We start from the raw sequence: 16,233 nt of genomic DNA on the forward strand, positions 1-16,233 counted from the left end.
CTTAATGAAGGTTTAGAAACATAAAAAAAACACAGAAAATGTTTTTAGCACCTTTTGAAATAGTTACCAGTCAGTAACAGGCGTGAACTGCAGAGCTCTGTAGATTTCAATGTGCAGTTAGTTTCTAAAAGTACTGGAACTTAAGGAAATAATAAATAAATCTGAGTATAATAAATAATAACTGTGGAAACGTAGAGACTCAAACAGTGAAAACAGGAGCTGATGATAAATAGTGGAACGGGTTAAGAATCCTTACTGAAACAGAGAGCGCGTTCTGCTCTACAGGTAGGGACACTGTGACTTCACGGGGACGAATGACTTCCTGCGTGGTGCATTATGGGGGATGAAGGCCTTCCTGTGTTTGATGTCATGGAGCAGGAGGGTTTTTTACTTGAGAAAATGTTTGAACTCTTGTAAAGACAATAAAAATGATCTGTAAATGTGTATTTATGGAAATGACACGTGTCCACAGACAAAACAAAACTTTCCTCCAAAGGGAACAGAAACAAATAAAAGGAACGTTCGTTTTGCCAAAATAAATGTAAACCAGTTTCTGGACATCCAAAGTAAAATGTACATAAATCTTGACATGGTTTTCAGATGAATGTAATTTATTAACCAGATGTTTGTGTTTTAAACACCGGCCTCTCTGCGTGGATTGTTAGTTTCCGTCAGAGTCTAATATCTCTGGTGTATCTGCAGTCTGTGTGCTGTTATCTCCAAACCAGCGTTTCCAGTCACTCTGCACGGACCACAGTGTTTTATATGAGTTCATTCTGGAGTCAGTGTGGTCTGATGTCAGCTGGTGTCAGTCAGCACACAGCGAGATTCTCACTTATAAAATACAGCTTCCATATATTAAAACATTCTTTTACAGAGATGGTTTTAATAAAACACCAAACAAACACACGTCACATTATTCAACTTCCTGCTGCGTTTCTGTCCCTGAGGAGAGAACGTCCTTTATTCCTCCTCCAGTAATTAATCTGTCCTCTGTCTCAGGATGCAACGCAGCATTAAGCTAAAGCTCTCTCTCTCTCTCTCTTTCTCTCTGTGTAGTTAAAGCTCTCTCTCTCTCTCTCTGTGTAGTTAAAGCTCTCTCTCTCTCTGTGTAGTTAAAGCTCTCTCTCTCTCTGTGTAGTTAAAGCTCTCTCTCTCTCTGTGTAGTTAAAGCTCTCTCTCTCTCTGTGTAGTTAAAGCTCTCTCTCTCTCTGTGTAGTTAAAGCTCGCTCTCTCTCTGTGTAGTTAAAGCTCTCTCTCTGTGTAGTTAAAGCTCTCTCTCTCTCTGTGTAGTTAAAGCTCTCTCTCTCTCTGTGTAGTTAAAGCTCTCTCTCTCTCTGTGTAGTCAAAGCTCTCTCTCTCTCTGTAGTCAAAGCTCTCTCTCTCTCTGTGTAGTTAAAGCTCTCTCTCTCTCTGTGTAGTTAAAGCTCTCTCTCTCTCTGTGTAGTCAAAGCTCTCTCTCTCTGTGTAGTTAAAGCTCTCTCTCTCTCTGTGTAGTTAAAGCTCTCTCTCTCTCTCTCTGTGTAGTTAAAGCTCGCTCTCTCTGTGTAGTTAAAGCTCGCTCTCTCTGTGTAGTTAAAGCTCTCTCTCTCTCTGTAGTTAAAGCTCTCTCTCTCTCTGTAGTTAAAGCTCTCTCTCTGTGTAGTTAAAGCTCTCTCTCTCTCTGTGTAGTTAAAGCTCTCTCTCTCTCTGTAGTTAAAGCTCTCTCTCTCTCTGTAGTTAAAGCTCTCTCTCTCTCTGTAGTTAAAGCTCTCTCTCTGTGTAGTTAAAGCTCTCGCTCTCTCTGTGTAGTTAAAGCTCTCTCTCTCTCTGTAGTTAAAGCTCTCTCTCTCTGTAGTTAAAGCTCTCTCTCTGTGTAGTTAAAGCTCTCTCTCTCTCTGTAGTTAAAGCTCTCTCTCTCTCTGTAGTTAAAGCTCTCTCTCTGTGTAGTTAAAGCTCTCTCTCTCTGTGTGTAGTTAAAGCTCTCTCTCTCTCTGTGTAGTTAAAGCTCTCTCTCTCTCTGTGTAGTTAAAGCTCTCTCTCTCTCTCTGTGTGTAGTTAAAGCTCTCTCTCTCTGTGTAGTTAAAGCTCTCTCTCTCTCTCTGTGTAGTTAAAGCTCGCTCTCTCTGTGTAGTTAAAGCTCGCTCTCTCTCTGTAGTTAAAGCTCTCTCTCTCTGTAGTTAAAGCTCTCTCTCTCTCTGTGTAGTTAAAGCTCTCTCTCTCTCTGTGTGTAGTTAAAGCTCTCTCTCTCTCTGTGTAGTTAAAGCTCTCTCTCTCTGTAGTTAAAGCTCTCTCTCTCTCTGTGTAGTTAAAGCTCTCTCTCTCTCTGTGTGTAGTTAAAGCTCTCTCTCTCTCTCTGTAGTTAAAGCTCTCTCTCTGTGTAGTTAAAGCTCTCTCTCTCTCTCTGTGTAGTTAAAGCTCTCTCTCTCTCTGTGTAGTTAAAGCTCTCTCTCTCTCTGTGTAGTTAAAGCTCTCTCTCTCTCTGTAGTTAAAGCTCTCTCTCTCTCTGTGTAGTTAAAGCTCTCTCTCTCTGTGTAGTTAAAGCTCTCTCTCTCTCTCTCTGTGTAGTTAAAGCTCTCTCTCTCTGTAGTTAAAGCTCTCTCTCTCTCTGTGTAGTTAAAGCTCTCTCTCTCTCTCTGTGTAGTTAAAGCTCTCTCTCTCTCTGTGTAGTTAAAGCTCTCTCTCTCTCTCTCTGTGTAGTTAAAGCTCTCTCTCTCTGTGTAGTTAAAGCTCTCTCTCTCTCTCTCTGTGTAGTTAAAGCTCTCTCTCTCTGTGTAGTTAAAGCTCTCTCTCTCTCTGTAGTTAAAGCTCTCTCTCTCTCTGTAGTTAAAGCGCTCTCTCTCTCTGTGTAGTTAAAGCTCTCTCTCTCTCTGTGTAGTTAAAGCTCTCTCTCTCTCTGTGTAGTTAAAGCTCTCTCTCTCTCTGTGTAGTTAAAGCTCTCTCTCTCTCTCTCTGTGTAGTTAAAGCTCTCTCTCTGTAGTTAAAGCTCTCTCTCTCTCTGTAGTTAAAGCGCTCTCTCTCTCTGTGTAGTTAAAGCTCTCTCTCTCTCTGTGTAGTTAAAGCTCTCTCTCTCTCTCTGTGTAGTTAAAGCTCTCTCTCTCTCTGTGTAGTTAAAGCTCTCTCTCTCTCTCTGTGTAGTTAAAGCTCTCTCTCTGTAGTTAAAGCGCTCTCTCTCTCTGTGTAGTTAAAGCTCTCTCTCTGTAGTTAAAGCTCTCTCTCTCTCTGTGTAGTTAAAGCTCTCTCTCTCTCTGTGTAGTTAAAGCTCTCTCTCTCTCTCTCTGTGTAGTTAAAGCTCTCTCTCTCTCTCTGTGTAGTTAAAGCTCTCTCTGTGTAGTTAAAGCTCTCTCTCTCTCTGTGTAGTTAAAGCTCTCTCTGTGTAGTTAAAGCTCTCTCTCTCTGTGTAGTTAAAGCTCTCTCTCTCTGTGTAGTTAAAGCTCTCTCTCTCTCTGTGTAGTTAAAGCTCTCTCTCTCTCTCTCTGTGTAGTTAAAGCTCTCTCTCTCTCTGTGTAGTTAAAGCTCTCTCTCTCTGTGTAGTTAAAGCTCTCTCTCTCTCTCTGTGTAGTTAAAGCTCTCTCTCTCTCTGTGTAGTTAAAGCTCTCTCTCTCTGTGTAGTTAAAGCTCTCTCTCTCTCTCTGTAGTTAAAGCTCTCTCTCTCTCTCTGTAGTTAAAGCTCTCTCTCTCTCTGTGTAGTTAAAGCTCGCTCTCTCTGTGTAGTTAAAGCTCTCTCTCTCTCTCTGTAGTTAAAGCTCTCTCTCTCTCTGTAGTTAAAGCTCTCTCTCTCTCTCTGTAGTTAAAGCTCGCTCTCTCTGTGTAGTTAAAGCTCGCTCTCTCTCTGTGTAGTTAAAGCTCGCTCTCTCTCTGTAGTTAAAGCTCTCTCTCTCTCTGTAGTTAAAGCTCTGTCTCTCTCTCTCTGTAGTTAAAGCTCTCTCTCTGTGTAGTTAAAGCTCTCTCTCTCTCTGTGTAGTTAAAGCTCTCTCTCTCTCTCTGTGTAGTTAAAGCTCGCTCTCTCTCTGTGTAGTTAAAGCTCTCTCTCTCTCTCTGTGTAGTTAAAGCTCGCTCTCTCTCTGTGTAGTTAAAGCTCTCTCTCTCTCTGTGTAGTTAAAGCTCGCTCTCTCTGTGTAGTTAAAGCTCGCTCTCTCTCTGTAGTTAAAGCGCTCTCTCTCTCTGTGTAGTTAAAGCTCTCTCTCTCTGTGTAGTTAAAGCTCTCTCTCTCTCTCTGTAGTTAAAGCTCTCTCTCTGTGTAGTTAAAGCTCTCTCTCTCTCTGTGTAGTTAAAGCTCGCTCTCTCTCTCTGTGTAGTTAAAGCTCGCTCTCTCTCTGTGTAGTTAAGCTCTCTCTCTCTCTCTGTGTAGTTAAAGCTCTCTCTCTCTCTGTGTAGTTAAAGCTCTCTCTCTCTCTCTGTGTAGTTAAAGCTCGCTCTCTCTGTGTAGTTAAAGCGCTCTCTCTCTGTAGTTAAAGCTCTCTCTCTCTGTGTAGTTAAAGCTCTCTCTCTCTGTGTGTAGTTAAGCTCTCTCTCTCTCTGTGTGTAGTTAAAGCTCTCTCTCTCTCTCTGTGTAGTTAAAGCTCTCTCTCTCTCTGTGTAGTTAAAGCGCTCTCTCTCTCTGTGTAGTTAAAGCTCTCTCTCTCTCTCTGTGTAGTTAAGCTCTCTCTCTCTGTGTAGTTAAAGCTCTCTCTCTCTCTGTAGTTAAAGCTCTCTCTCTCTGTGTGTGTAGTTAAAGCTCGCTCTCTCTCTCTGTAGTTAAAGCTCGCTCTCTCTCTGTGTAGTTAAAGCTCTCTCCTTCTCTCTGTGTAGTTAAAGCTCTCTCTCTCTCTGTAGTTAAAGCTCTCTCTCTCTGTGTGTGTAGTTAAAGCTCGCTCTCTCTCTCTGTAGTTAAAGCTCGCTCTCTCTCTGTGTAGTTAAAGCTCTCTCCTTCTCTCTGTGTAGTTAAAGCTCTCTCTCTCTCTGTGTAGTTAAAGCTCTCTCTCTCTCTGTAGTTAAAGCTCTCTCTCTCTGTAGTTAAAGCTCTCTCTCTCTCTGTGTAGTTAAAGCTCTCTCTCTCTCTGTGTAGTTAAAGCTCTCTCTCTCTCTCTGTGTAGTTAAAGCTCTCTCTCTCTCTCTGTGTAGTTAAAGCTCTCTCTCTCTCTCTCTGCAGTTAAAGCTCTCTCTCTCTCTCTGTAGTTAAAGCTCTCTCTCTCTGTGTAGTTAAAGCTCTCTCTCTCTCTGTGTAGTTAAAGCTCTCTCTCTCTCTGTGTAGTTAAAGCTCTCTCTCTCTCTCTGTGTAGTCAAAGCTCTCTCTCTCTCTGTGTAGTTAAAGCTCTCTCTCTCTCTCTGCAGTTAAAGCTCTCTCTCTCTCTCTCTCTCTGTAGTTAAAGCTCTCTCTCTCTCTCTCTGTAGTTAAAGCTCTCTCTCTCTGTGTAGTTAAAGCTCTCTCTCTCTCTGGTTAAAGCTCTCTCTCTCTCTCTCTGTGTAGTTAAAGCTCTCTCTCTCTGTGTAGTTAAAGCTCGCTCTCTCTCTCTGGTTAAAGCTCTCTCTCTCTCTGTGTAGTTAAAGCTCTCTCGCCCTCCCTCTGCAGGCAGCAGAAACCAGGTCACAGCTCCTCCTGCAGAGTTTCTGTCTCACCTCAAATTATATCTCTGCTCTTTTGTCTGTTAGTTAATATGAAAAGATCAGGTTATTTTATCAGCATATTGAACGTTGTTGTGTTGAACACGATCTTATATGTTGTATTTTCAGTAACCCTGCTGCTGTCATCACTCAGTTTACGTGCTCTCACACAGCTGAGGGCTTCGTTTGTTTTCCCTTTGAGGTGAACTGTGACGCTCATGGCTGGGGGGGGCGGAGCTCAGGCGAGACAAAAACCTCAATATTCAAATCTCATAGTTAAAAATAAAACATACCCGCTGATGGAATATTTGGGTCCAGCCTTAGAGACACCACCGAGATCACGGGACATAATGCAGGTTTTTATTGCTGATCGCAGCAGAGCGCCCTCTGGTGGACAAACTACACAACAACAACACTCACAACATGTCTTCTTTTTTAACTCTTTCAGCAGCTGTTGTAAACACCAATACGATTCATCTGCACTCAGCTGACATCAACACGGCGATTTTTGTCCATTACTTATTGTTACGTGTCTCTCTTATTGTTTGTCATGTTGAACCTCATGGTAACTTGTGTTTTCTCTGTGTAAAGTACTGAAACGTATTTTTGTGTTCTACTTTATAACGTATGTTCAGCTTGTGTGTTTAAGACCTTAAGACTGTTTTACAGCCTCAGAGTTGCTGAAGCACGTTTCAGCACTGATATCCTGTATTTAACCTTCACGTGTTCACACAGCTGAAGAGGAAAGTGTTTCTCCTCTTCACGTCGGCCTGTTTGAAGCTCTTATATAACGGACTCTGCAGCGCCGCGCGGAGATGCACAGCTCTGATAAAAAGTTTCTGTGAGCGTTGAGACACCTACACGTCCATTTTTACACAAATATAGGACGGAGTACTTCACAGGGTTTTTCTGTTAAACTGCAGGAAACCAGCCGAAGATACAACAGAGAGGAGCAGAAGCTCTGAGACTTCAGAGAAGCTGGAGGAGACGTCAGTTATCAGCTGCTTCAGGGCCAGTTTAGATTTAACAGTTTTATAAAGTCTCGTGAAAGCCGTGAAGCCTGAAGCATGTTGGCTGTCGTTATACCCACAGATCTATCCCCTAATTAGAATAAACTGATAAAGAGGCCGTGTAGCTAGTGGTGGTGATGGAAGAGTGGATAAGACACATGCCTTTGGTGCGAGAGACCCGGGTTAAATCCCCCAACGTCTCCAGAGGCGTGCGACCTTCGACATGTACAGCAGCTGTGAGTCGCTTTGGATAAAAGCGTCAGCTAAATTTAATGAGCACGCTTTTGGGATTAATCTGTCAGTCCACAGTTTCAGCCCGTTCGCCTTCCCAGAGCATCAAATATCTGCGCTTTGTCTCGTTAGCGTTGGTGTTCAACACTTAAAGAACTATAAATAACCAAAACGTTCCAGGAAGGAGGTGGCGGGGACGCTGGGCCAAAAACTGGACTTTCAGACAACCGGTGATCGTTGATGGTGTAAAACAAAAAGTGAACTCTGATCCTTTCTCTGATTTAAGTTACGTTAGAAAAGTAGTTATTTTAACCCAAATCCTGATCTTTTCCCGAATCCAAATAAACTGCGACGTTTAACAGCGCTAACCCCTAGTTTTATTTTGAAAGTCTAACCGGATGTTGCATATTTATTGTTGCTAACTTGACCGTGGAGCGCTACACGTACAAAAACGACGCTCAAAGTGTGAGAACAGGTTGACGGGTTATGATGTTAGTAATGTTAGAGCCGCCATGCACCGCGGTCAGCTGTCTTTCTCCTGTTTAAATAAACACATCAGTTAAAATCTTTATTTTTAGATTATTAGATTTTGATTAATATTTTATAATAAATGAGGTTCATACAGATGTACAGGAATTTGTGTCCAATAAAACGGTGTGGAAAGACAGTCGTTGTTTATTTTATATAGACTTGGAGGATGTTTCTCTCCAGAGACCTGACTAATGATTCACAGAGAAAATAACCTCCTGATCACTCACTGTGTTGGTGTTGGCTGCTCAGCAGGAACACACCTGTATTCGTGTCACGGAGGTTGATTGTGCATTCGTGTCACGGCCTCTGTGCAGTGACGTCGCTCTGCATCACACTGAGAGGAGCTGATGCTGAAGAGGAAATGTAGGACAACAGGAGGAGGAGGAGGAGGAGGAGGAGGAGGAGGAGGAGGAGGAGGAGAGGTCTGCAGTTACTGCTGTGAAGCCAGAAAGAGACGGACCGGAGAGCTGCAGCAGACGGATCTGCAGCGTCTTCTCCTCGCCGTCAGCAGGTATTTACTCTGTGTGTTTGTGGCGTGTTGTGGAGCGTCTGCAGCAGAGAGGATGAACAAACACAAAGGAAGGTCATTCAGCGGAAACAGAGCAGGCAGAGATCAGGAACTACGGACATTTACACCAAGTACTGTCCTGAAGTACTTAAGACCATTTCCATGTTACTGGCCTACCTGTGTTTAATCTCTTTACTTCAGGTTATTAATACAGAATATCAGCAACTAATAGATGATGAGTCTTGTTATTATCAGATATCGGCCCGATACTGACTCCGATATCTGATCGGTGACGAGGAGGCCGAGCTATTTAAATTAAGTATGCTTGTACTGTGCAGTGCGTCAGCAGCGTGCAGATGCACCCGCGCATTTAGCATGGAGAGCTAGCATAGCATGGAGAGCTAGCATAGCATGGAGGTCAGCAGTTTAGAGGTATTTCACTCTACGTCACCAGGTTCTACTGGTGATATCTGCAAAGCCAGTGTTTTGAAGGTTGGAGATAGCAGCTCCAGAAGCTTCATGCCAGAGCTTCTCTTCCTCAAAGTGAGGATTTCAGCTTGTTCGTTCTAAACTGGAGTCAGATCAGTACTCGGCATCAGCAGATGGACAAAGACCAGGTGTTGGACTCGTATCGGGACTGAAAAGGTCTTATTGGTGCGTCCCTTTATTAAACTACCCTGCAGAATCTAAAGTATAGAGACAACTACAACATTAAAGTGATAAACACATGAACGCATCAGTAATTCTGAAATGACTTATTCTGCACACATGCAGTACTTTTACTAAGTATATGTTAATGTTAACTTTTTACTTGAAGTGAAACATGTAAACAGAGAGTATTTATATACAATAATACTGTTTACTGTGTACTTTTATTGAAGTAAATGATCTGAAAACTCCTTATTCTGGATGATTAAAGGAAAACTTCCACGTCTGCGCAGCAATGCAGCGTTCAGGTCACGTGGGAATGTCTGTAATTACCAGTTACTGACATATAAATATTTTTAACATAACGGTCCAGGAACCAAACAAACATGGAAGCCTCACGTTGGCCTAAGTTCATCAATCCAGACGCTTAAAAACAAATTTATTTTAATCGGCTTTTCCTTCCTTGGACCACTTCTGATCTGTGCTGACCGAGTCGTTTAGTCATAAAGTTACATGTCGTTTTGTGTGAAACCCGTTCAATGAACTACATCTCTCGTCTCACACAATATTCGTCACCAACTTGTTAGCGCAGTAATGCTAGCTAACGTTCATTGCTTTCTTGCTGCTAGCCCTATAACGTAGAAATATATCTCGTTAGCTTCAGTGCCGTTAGCTTCAGTGCCGTTAGCTTCAGTGACTCAGTAACGTTAGCTTCAGTGCCATTAGCTTCAGTGACTCAGTAACGTTAGCTTCAGTCATGTTAGCTTCAGTGACGTTAGCTTCAATGACGTTAGCTTCAGTCACGTTAGCTTCAGTCACGTTAGCTTCAGTGACTCAGTAACGTTAGCTTCAGTGACGTTAGCTTCATTCACGTTAGCTTCAGTCACGTTAGCTTCAGTGACTCGGTCACGTTAGCTTCAGTGCCGTTAGCTTCAGTGACTCAGTAACGTTAGCTTCAGTGCCATTAGCTTCAGTGACTCAGTAAAGTTAGCTTCAGTCATGTTAGCTTCAGTGACGTTAGCTACAATGACATTAGCTTCAGTGACTCAGTAGCGTTAGCTTCAGTGCCATTAGCTTCAGTGACTCAGTAACGTTAGCTTCAGTCATGTTAGCTTCAGTGCCATTAGCTTCAGTGACTCAGTAACGTTAGCTTCAGTCATGTTAGCTTCAGTGACGTTAGCTTCAGTGCCATTAGCTTCAGTGACTCGGTCACGTTAGCTTCAGTGACTCAGTAACGTTAGCTTCAGTGACTCAGTAACGTTAGCTTCAGTGCTATTAGCTTCAGTGACTCAGTAACGTTAGCTTCAGTCCTGTTAGCTTCAGTGACGTTAGCTTCAATGACATTAGCTTCAGTGACGTTAGCTTCAGTCACGTTAGCTTCAGTCACGTTAGCTTCAGTGACTCAGTAACGTTAGCTTCAGTCACGTTAGCTTCAGTCACGTTAGCTTCAGTCACGTTAGCTTCAGTCACGTTAGCTTCAGTGACTCAGTAACGTTAGCTTCAGTGACGTTAGCTTCAGTCACGTTAGCTTCAGTGACGTTAGCTTCAGTGACTCAGTGACTCAGTTAGCTTCAGTCACGTTAGCTTCGGTGACATTAGCTTCAGTGACGTTAGCTTCAGTCATTGAGGGAAACAGTTACGACGTCACATACGTGACTTTTGGGTTTGTGGTCTTTGTAATTATGTATTTACTGTACTTAGTCACGTTAGCTTCAGTCACGTTAGCTTCAGTGACTCAGTAACGTTAGCTTCAGTCATGTTAGCTTCAGTGACGTTAGCTTCAATGACATTAGCTTCAGTGACGTTAGCTTCAGTCACGTTAGCTTCGGTGACATTAGCTTCAGTGACGTTAGCTTCAGTCATTGAGGGAAACAGTTACGACGTCACATACGTGACTTTTGGGTTTGTGGTCTTTGTAATTATGTATTTACTGTACTTAGTCACGTTAGCTTCAGTCACGTTAGCTTCAGTGACTCAGTCACGTTAGCTTCAGTCACGTTAGCTTCAGTGACTCGGTCACGTTAGCTTCAGTGCCGTTAGCTTCAGTGACTCAGTAACGTTAGCTTCAGTGCCATTAGCTTCAGTGACTCAGTAAAGTTAGCTTCAGTCATGTTAGCTTCAGTGACGTTAGCTACAATGACATTAGCTTCAGTGACTCAGTAGCGTTAGCTTCAGTGCCATTAGCTTCAGTGACTCAGTAACGTTAGCTTCAGTCATGTTAGCTTCAGTGCCATTAGCTTCAGTGACTCAGTAACGTTAGCTTCAGTCATGTTAGCTTCAGTGACGTTAGCTTCAGTGCCATTAGCTTCAGTGACTCGGTCACGTTAGCTTCAGTGACTCAGTAACGTTAGCTTCAGTGACTCAGTAACGTTAGCTTCAGTGCTATTAGCTTCAGTGACTCAGTAACGTTAGCTTCAGTCCTGTTAGCTTCAGTGACGTTAGCTTCAATGACATTAGCTTCAGTGACGTTAGCTTCAGTCACGTTAGCTTCAGTCACGTTAGCTTCAGTGACTCAGTAACGTTAGCTTCAGTGACATTAGCTTCAGTCACGTTAGCTTCAGTCACGTTAGCTTCAGTGACTCAGTAACGTTAGCTTCAGTGACGTTAGCTTCAGTGACGTTAGCTTCAGTCACGTTAGCTTCAGTGACGTTAGCTTCAGTGACTCAGTGACTCAGTTAGCTTCAGTCACGTTAGCTTCGGTGACATTAGCTTCAGTGACGTTAGCTTCAGTCATTGAGGGAAACAGTTACGACGTCACATACGTGACTTTTGTATTTACTGTACTTAGTCACGTTAGCTTCAGTCACGTTAGCTTCAGTGACTCAGTAACGTTAGCTTCAGTCATGTTAGCTTCAGTGACGTTAGCTTCAATGACATTAGCTTCAGTGACGTTAGCTTCAGTCACGTTAGCTTCGGTGACATTAGCTTCAGTGACTCAGTAACGTTAGCTTCAGTGACGTTAGCTTCAGTGACTCGGTCACGTTAGCTTCAGTCACGTTAGTTTCAGTGACTCGGTCACGTTAGCTTCAGTCACGTTAGTTTCAGTGACTCAGTAACGTTAGCTTCGGTGACATTAGCTTCAGTGACGTTAGCTTCAGTCATTGAGGGAAACAGTTACGACGTCACATACGTGACTTTTGGGTTTGTGGTCTTTGTAATTATGTATTTACTGTACTTAGTCACGTTAGCTTCAGTCACGTTAGCTTCAGTGACTCAGTCACGTTAGCTTCAGTCACGTTAGCTTCAGTGACTCAGTAACGTTAACTTCAGTCACGTTAGCTTCAGTGACTCAGTAACGTTAGCTTCAGTCATGTTAGCTTCAGTGACGTTAGCTTCAATGACATTAGCTTCAGTCACGTTAGCTTCAGTCATGTTAGCTTCAGTCACGTTAGCTTCAGTGACTCAGTAACGTTAGCTTCAGTGCCATTAGCTTCAGTGACTCAGTAACGTTAGCTTCAGTCATGTTAGCTTCAGTGCCATTAGCTTCAGTGACTCAGTAACGTTAGCTTCAGTCATGTTAGCTTCAGTGACGTTAGCTTCAGTGCCATTAGCTTCAGTGACTCGGTCACGTTAGCTTCAGTGACTCAGTAACGTTAGCTTCAGTGACTCAGTAACGTTAGCTTCAGTGCTATTAGCTTCAGTGACTCAGTAACGTTAGCTTCAGTCCTGTTAGCTTCAGTGACGTTAGCTTCAATGACATTAGCTTCAGTGACGTTAGCTTCAGTCACGTTAGCTTCAGTCACGTTAGCTTCAGTGACTCAGTAACGTTAGCTTCAGTGACATTAGCTTCAGTCACGTTAGCTTCAGTCACGTTAGCTTCAGTCACGTTAGCTTCAGTGACTCAGTAACGTTAGCTTCAGTGACGTTAGCTTCAGTCACGTTAGCTTCAGTGACGTTAGCTTCAGTGACTCAGTGACTCAGTTAGCTTCAGTCACGTTAGCTTCGGTGACATTAGCTTCAGTGACGTTAGCTTCAGTCATTGAGGGAAACAGTTACGACGTCACATACGTGACTTTTGGGTTTGTGGTCTTTGTAATTATGTATTTACTGTACTTAGTCACGTTAGCTTCAGTCACGTTAGCTTCAGTGACTCAGTAACGTTAGCTTCAGTCATGTTAGCTTCAGTGACGTTAGCTTCAATGACATTAGCTTCAGTGACGTTAGCTTCAGTCACGTTAGCTTCAGTGACTCAGTAACGTTAGCTTCAGTGACGTTAGCTTCAGTCACGTTAGCTTCGGTGACATTAGCTTCAGTGACTCAGTAACGTTAGCTTCAGTGACGTTAGCTTCAGTGACTCGGTCACGTTAGCTTCAGTCACGTTAGTTTCAGTGACTCGGTCACGTTAGCTTCAGTCACGTTAGTTTCAGTGACTCAGTAACGTTAGCTTCGGTGACATTAGCTTCAGTGACGTTAGCTTCAGTCATTGAGGGAAACAGTTACGACGTCACATACGTGACTTTGGGTTTGTGGTCTTTGTAATTATGTATTTACTGTACTTAGTCACGTTAGCTTCAGTCACGTTAGCTTCAGTGACTCAGTCACGTTAGCTTCAGTCACGTTAGCTTCAGTGACTCAGTAACGTTAACTTCAGTCACGTTAGCTTCAGTGACTCAGTAACGTTAGCTTCAGTCATGTTAGCTTCAGTGACGTTAGCTTCAATGACATTAGCTTCAGTCACGTTAGCTTCAGTCACGTTAGCTTCAGTCACGTTAGCTTCAGTGACTCAGTAACGTTAGCTTCAGTGACATTAGCTTCAGTGACGTTAGCTTCATTCACGTTAGCTTCAGTCACGTTAGCTTCAGTGACTCAGTGACTCAGTTAGCTTCAGTCACGTTAGCTTCGGTGACATTAGCTTCAGTGACGTTAGCTTCAGTCATTGAGGGAAACAGTTACGACGTCACATACGTGACTTTTGGGTTTGTGGTCTTTGTAATTATGTATTTACTGTACTTAGTCACGTTAGCTTCAGTCACGTTAGCTTCAGTGACTCAGTCACGTTAGCTTCAGTGACGTTAGCTTCAGTCACGTTAGCTTCAGTGACTCAGTAACGTTAACTTCAGTGACGTTAGCTTCAGTGACGTTAGCTTCAGTGACTCGGTGACGTTAGCTTCAGTCACGTTAGCTTCGGTGACATTAGCTTCAGTGACGTTAGCTTCAGTCATTGAGGGAAACAGTTACGACGTCACATACGTGATTTTTGGGTTTGTGGTCTTTGTAATTATGTATTTACTGTACTTAGTCACGTTAGCTTCAGTCACGTTAGCTTCAGTGACTCAGTCACGTTAGCTTCAGTCACGTTAGCTTCAGTGACTCAGTAACGTTAACTTCAGTGACGTTAGCTTCAGTGACGTTAGCTTCAGTGACTCGGTCACGTTAGCTTCAGTCACGTTAGTTTCAGTGACTCAGTAACGTTAGCTTCAGTGACTCAGTAACGTTAGCTTCAGTGACGTTAGCTTCAGTGACGTTAGCTTCAGTGACTCAGTGACGTTAGCTTCAGTCACGTTAGCTTCAGTGACATTAGCTTCAGTGACGTTAGCTTCAGTCACGTTAGCTTCAGTGACTCAGTCACGTTAGCTTCAGTGACGTTAGCTTCAGTCATTGAGGGAAACAGTTACGACGTCACATACGTGACTTTTGGGTTTGTGGTCTTTATAATTATGTATTTACTGTACAATATTTTTCTGAAAAAGGTGCCATGGTGGTCCACTGGAAGGGGCGGGACTTAGGTTCTCTATTATCCCACGCGTTCTCCTCTAGTATGGTTTGTTGTTGTAAAATGTACACGCCCTGTGCCCGCTCTGATTGGTTATCAGGACCTTAACAGGAGGCGCTTGTGATTGGCGAGCAGGTTTATCACATCAGGACGGGGAATAAATCTGTAACAGCATGAACATTTAAACGAGTCAGATGGTTAATTAACTTAAAATTTTAATCTTCGTCTTGACGATGAGCTAATTGCATTCTTTCAACTCGATAATCGTTCAGCGCCCCCACTGACAGAGTTATCCAGCCGTCACGGTGCGTTCAGGAGCCATTTGTTCTCTCACTGATGCGCCTCTAATCGATGACGTGACGACGGTTCATCCTGAAACGGCTTCATGATCCTGAGTTCAGGCTGCTGCGCCTGTTTGAAGGAGGCAGGGGACGACATGATTGGCTCACACAGACCAGCCAATCAAAGCCGCTCTCGGCTGCCTCGACCGACTTCAAATTTGTCTCCATGCCAACAGCAGCTGAGCCTCATGGGTCCTGTAGTGTTTCAGAGCGTGAATCTGGCAGAGTAGTAGAAAGTGTTACCAAGGCAGAGAGAAAGATGGATTTATAATTGAATCCAGAGCAGCGAGCGTGAATCTGCTTCATGTATCGGCGTCAGTATCGACCCGTATAGTCCGGTATCGGTGGAGCTGTGCTGGTGTCGCAGTTCTCTCACCTCCTCCCCCTCCTCCCTCTCTGCCTCCCTCCAGCCTTCACTCGTCTCTCAGCTCCAGGAGGATGAAGGGGCCGCAGCGGCTCGGCCTGCCCGGAGCGTGAGCGCCCTCCCTGGGCTGCGTCTGCCTCGCCCCCCCCTCTCTGTGTGGATCCTGCGTCTCTCTGCAGCGTCTCTCCTCCTTCGGCTGAAACATGGACGGCCTGCGCCTGCCGCCCGTCATAGAGGAGGTCCTGGATGCGTCAGGTCAGTGTGTCCACGTGCAGAGAGCTGCTCTCATACTTCACGTTCAGCTCTGTGATGAATGAATATTATTTCTGCACGTGAAGGAGAGCTGCTGCTCTCTGCTGACATCATCTGCACTTTAATTAGAATAACTACATGTCTCATCATAATGAAGGCCCCAGCTCTGCAGAGGACTTTCTCCTTTTAACACTGATTTATTCTGATTGATGTGACTTCAGTGTGAAGTTCCTGTTAATGAAACGCCTCACTTCCTGCACACGTTTCACAATAAAAGCCTTTTTAGGGACCCGGCCGGGATAAGTCCACCCTGTGGGTTTATGGAAGGCTCTTAATGTGAAACATCTGCGCAGGAAGCAGCCAGCAGTGATCGGAGAAGCAACTGGAAATGAGAGCGTTTGCATCGTGATGATAACAGCCTGAAGGCTTCTGAGCATCTGTGTGCAGGATCAGGTCTTTCCATGCCACAGAGTCCTGGTTTCTGACATCGTGTGGTGGTGTTGTTAACCAGAGGAAATGTTTCAGCGCGAGTGGCGAGACACGAGGTTTCTGTCTCACCTGCCTGGAGCTGTTTACATCAGTGTTTACTGTCCTGGACTTGATTCTGTTGTCCGTCCCTCTCTTGTCTCTTGGCCGTCCGCCTGGTCGCTCACCTCTCTCTCTTTGGATTATAGTTTGTTTCCTTTGTCTTTAGACTTGACGTTGCTTCCTTACAGCCTGAGTTATTTTATTCCCAAAACACGGCGACTAATAATAAAAGATTAATAGTTTTCTAGTCACAGAAAGAGAGATCCAGGCTCCCCTCAGTAAAAACATCGACAAAATAACACAATCAGTTTGAACCTGATTTAATCTGCTGTTCAGATTTCACTTCTTCATTGATGCAAATTAGCGCATATTAAATTAGCTGCTGCCTCATTTGCATATTTAAAATTCAGAAAACCTGCAATACAAAAAAAATATTGTCCTAGAAAAGATTCATGGTGACATCTTAGTTAAATCTTTGTACCCTGTTCAGCGTCGCTTTAGCCGTAACTTTCTGTTCTGCTTCTGTCTGAGCAAAGAACATCTAA

General features: G+C 43.7%; 1 protein-coding gene across 3 annotated transcripts in view; it reads left to right on the forward strand.

Moving 5' to 3' along the window:
• The first annotated feature begins 7,721 nt into the window (after window positions 1-7,721).
• LOC119895321 (coiled-coil domain-containing protein 136-like) overlaps window positions 7,722-16,233 on the forward strand; it is an 84,835-nt gene continuing 76,323 nt past the window's right edge. For all 3 annotated transcript variants that reach the window (XM_038708348.1, XM_038708349.1, XM_038708351.1), the window contains exons 1-2: window positions 7,722-7,845; window positions 14,955-15,163. In XM_038708348.1, coding sequence (XP_038564276.1) covers window positions 15,112-15,163 — 52 coding nt within the window. In that variant the 5' untranslated portion in view covers window positions 7,722-7,845; window positions 14,955-15,111. The remainder of the gene's footprint in view (window positions 7,846-14,954; window positions 15,164-16,233) is intronic.

This window comes from Micropterus salmoides, unplaced genomic scaffold (assembly GCF_014851395.1).
Source record: "Micropterus salmoides isolate LMB-PRFRI ecotype aquatic unplaced genomic scaffold, ASM1485139v1 Ms_hic_scaffold_9, whole genome shotgun sequence".
In the NCBI taxonomy this organism is placed as follows: domain Eukaryota; kingdom Metazoa; phylum Chordata; class Actinopteri; order Centrarchiformes; family Centrarchidae; genus Micropterus; species Micropterus salmoides.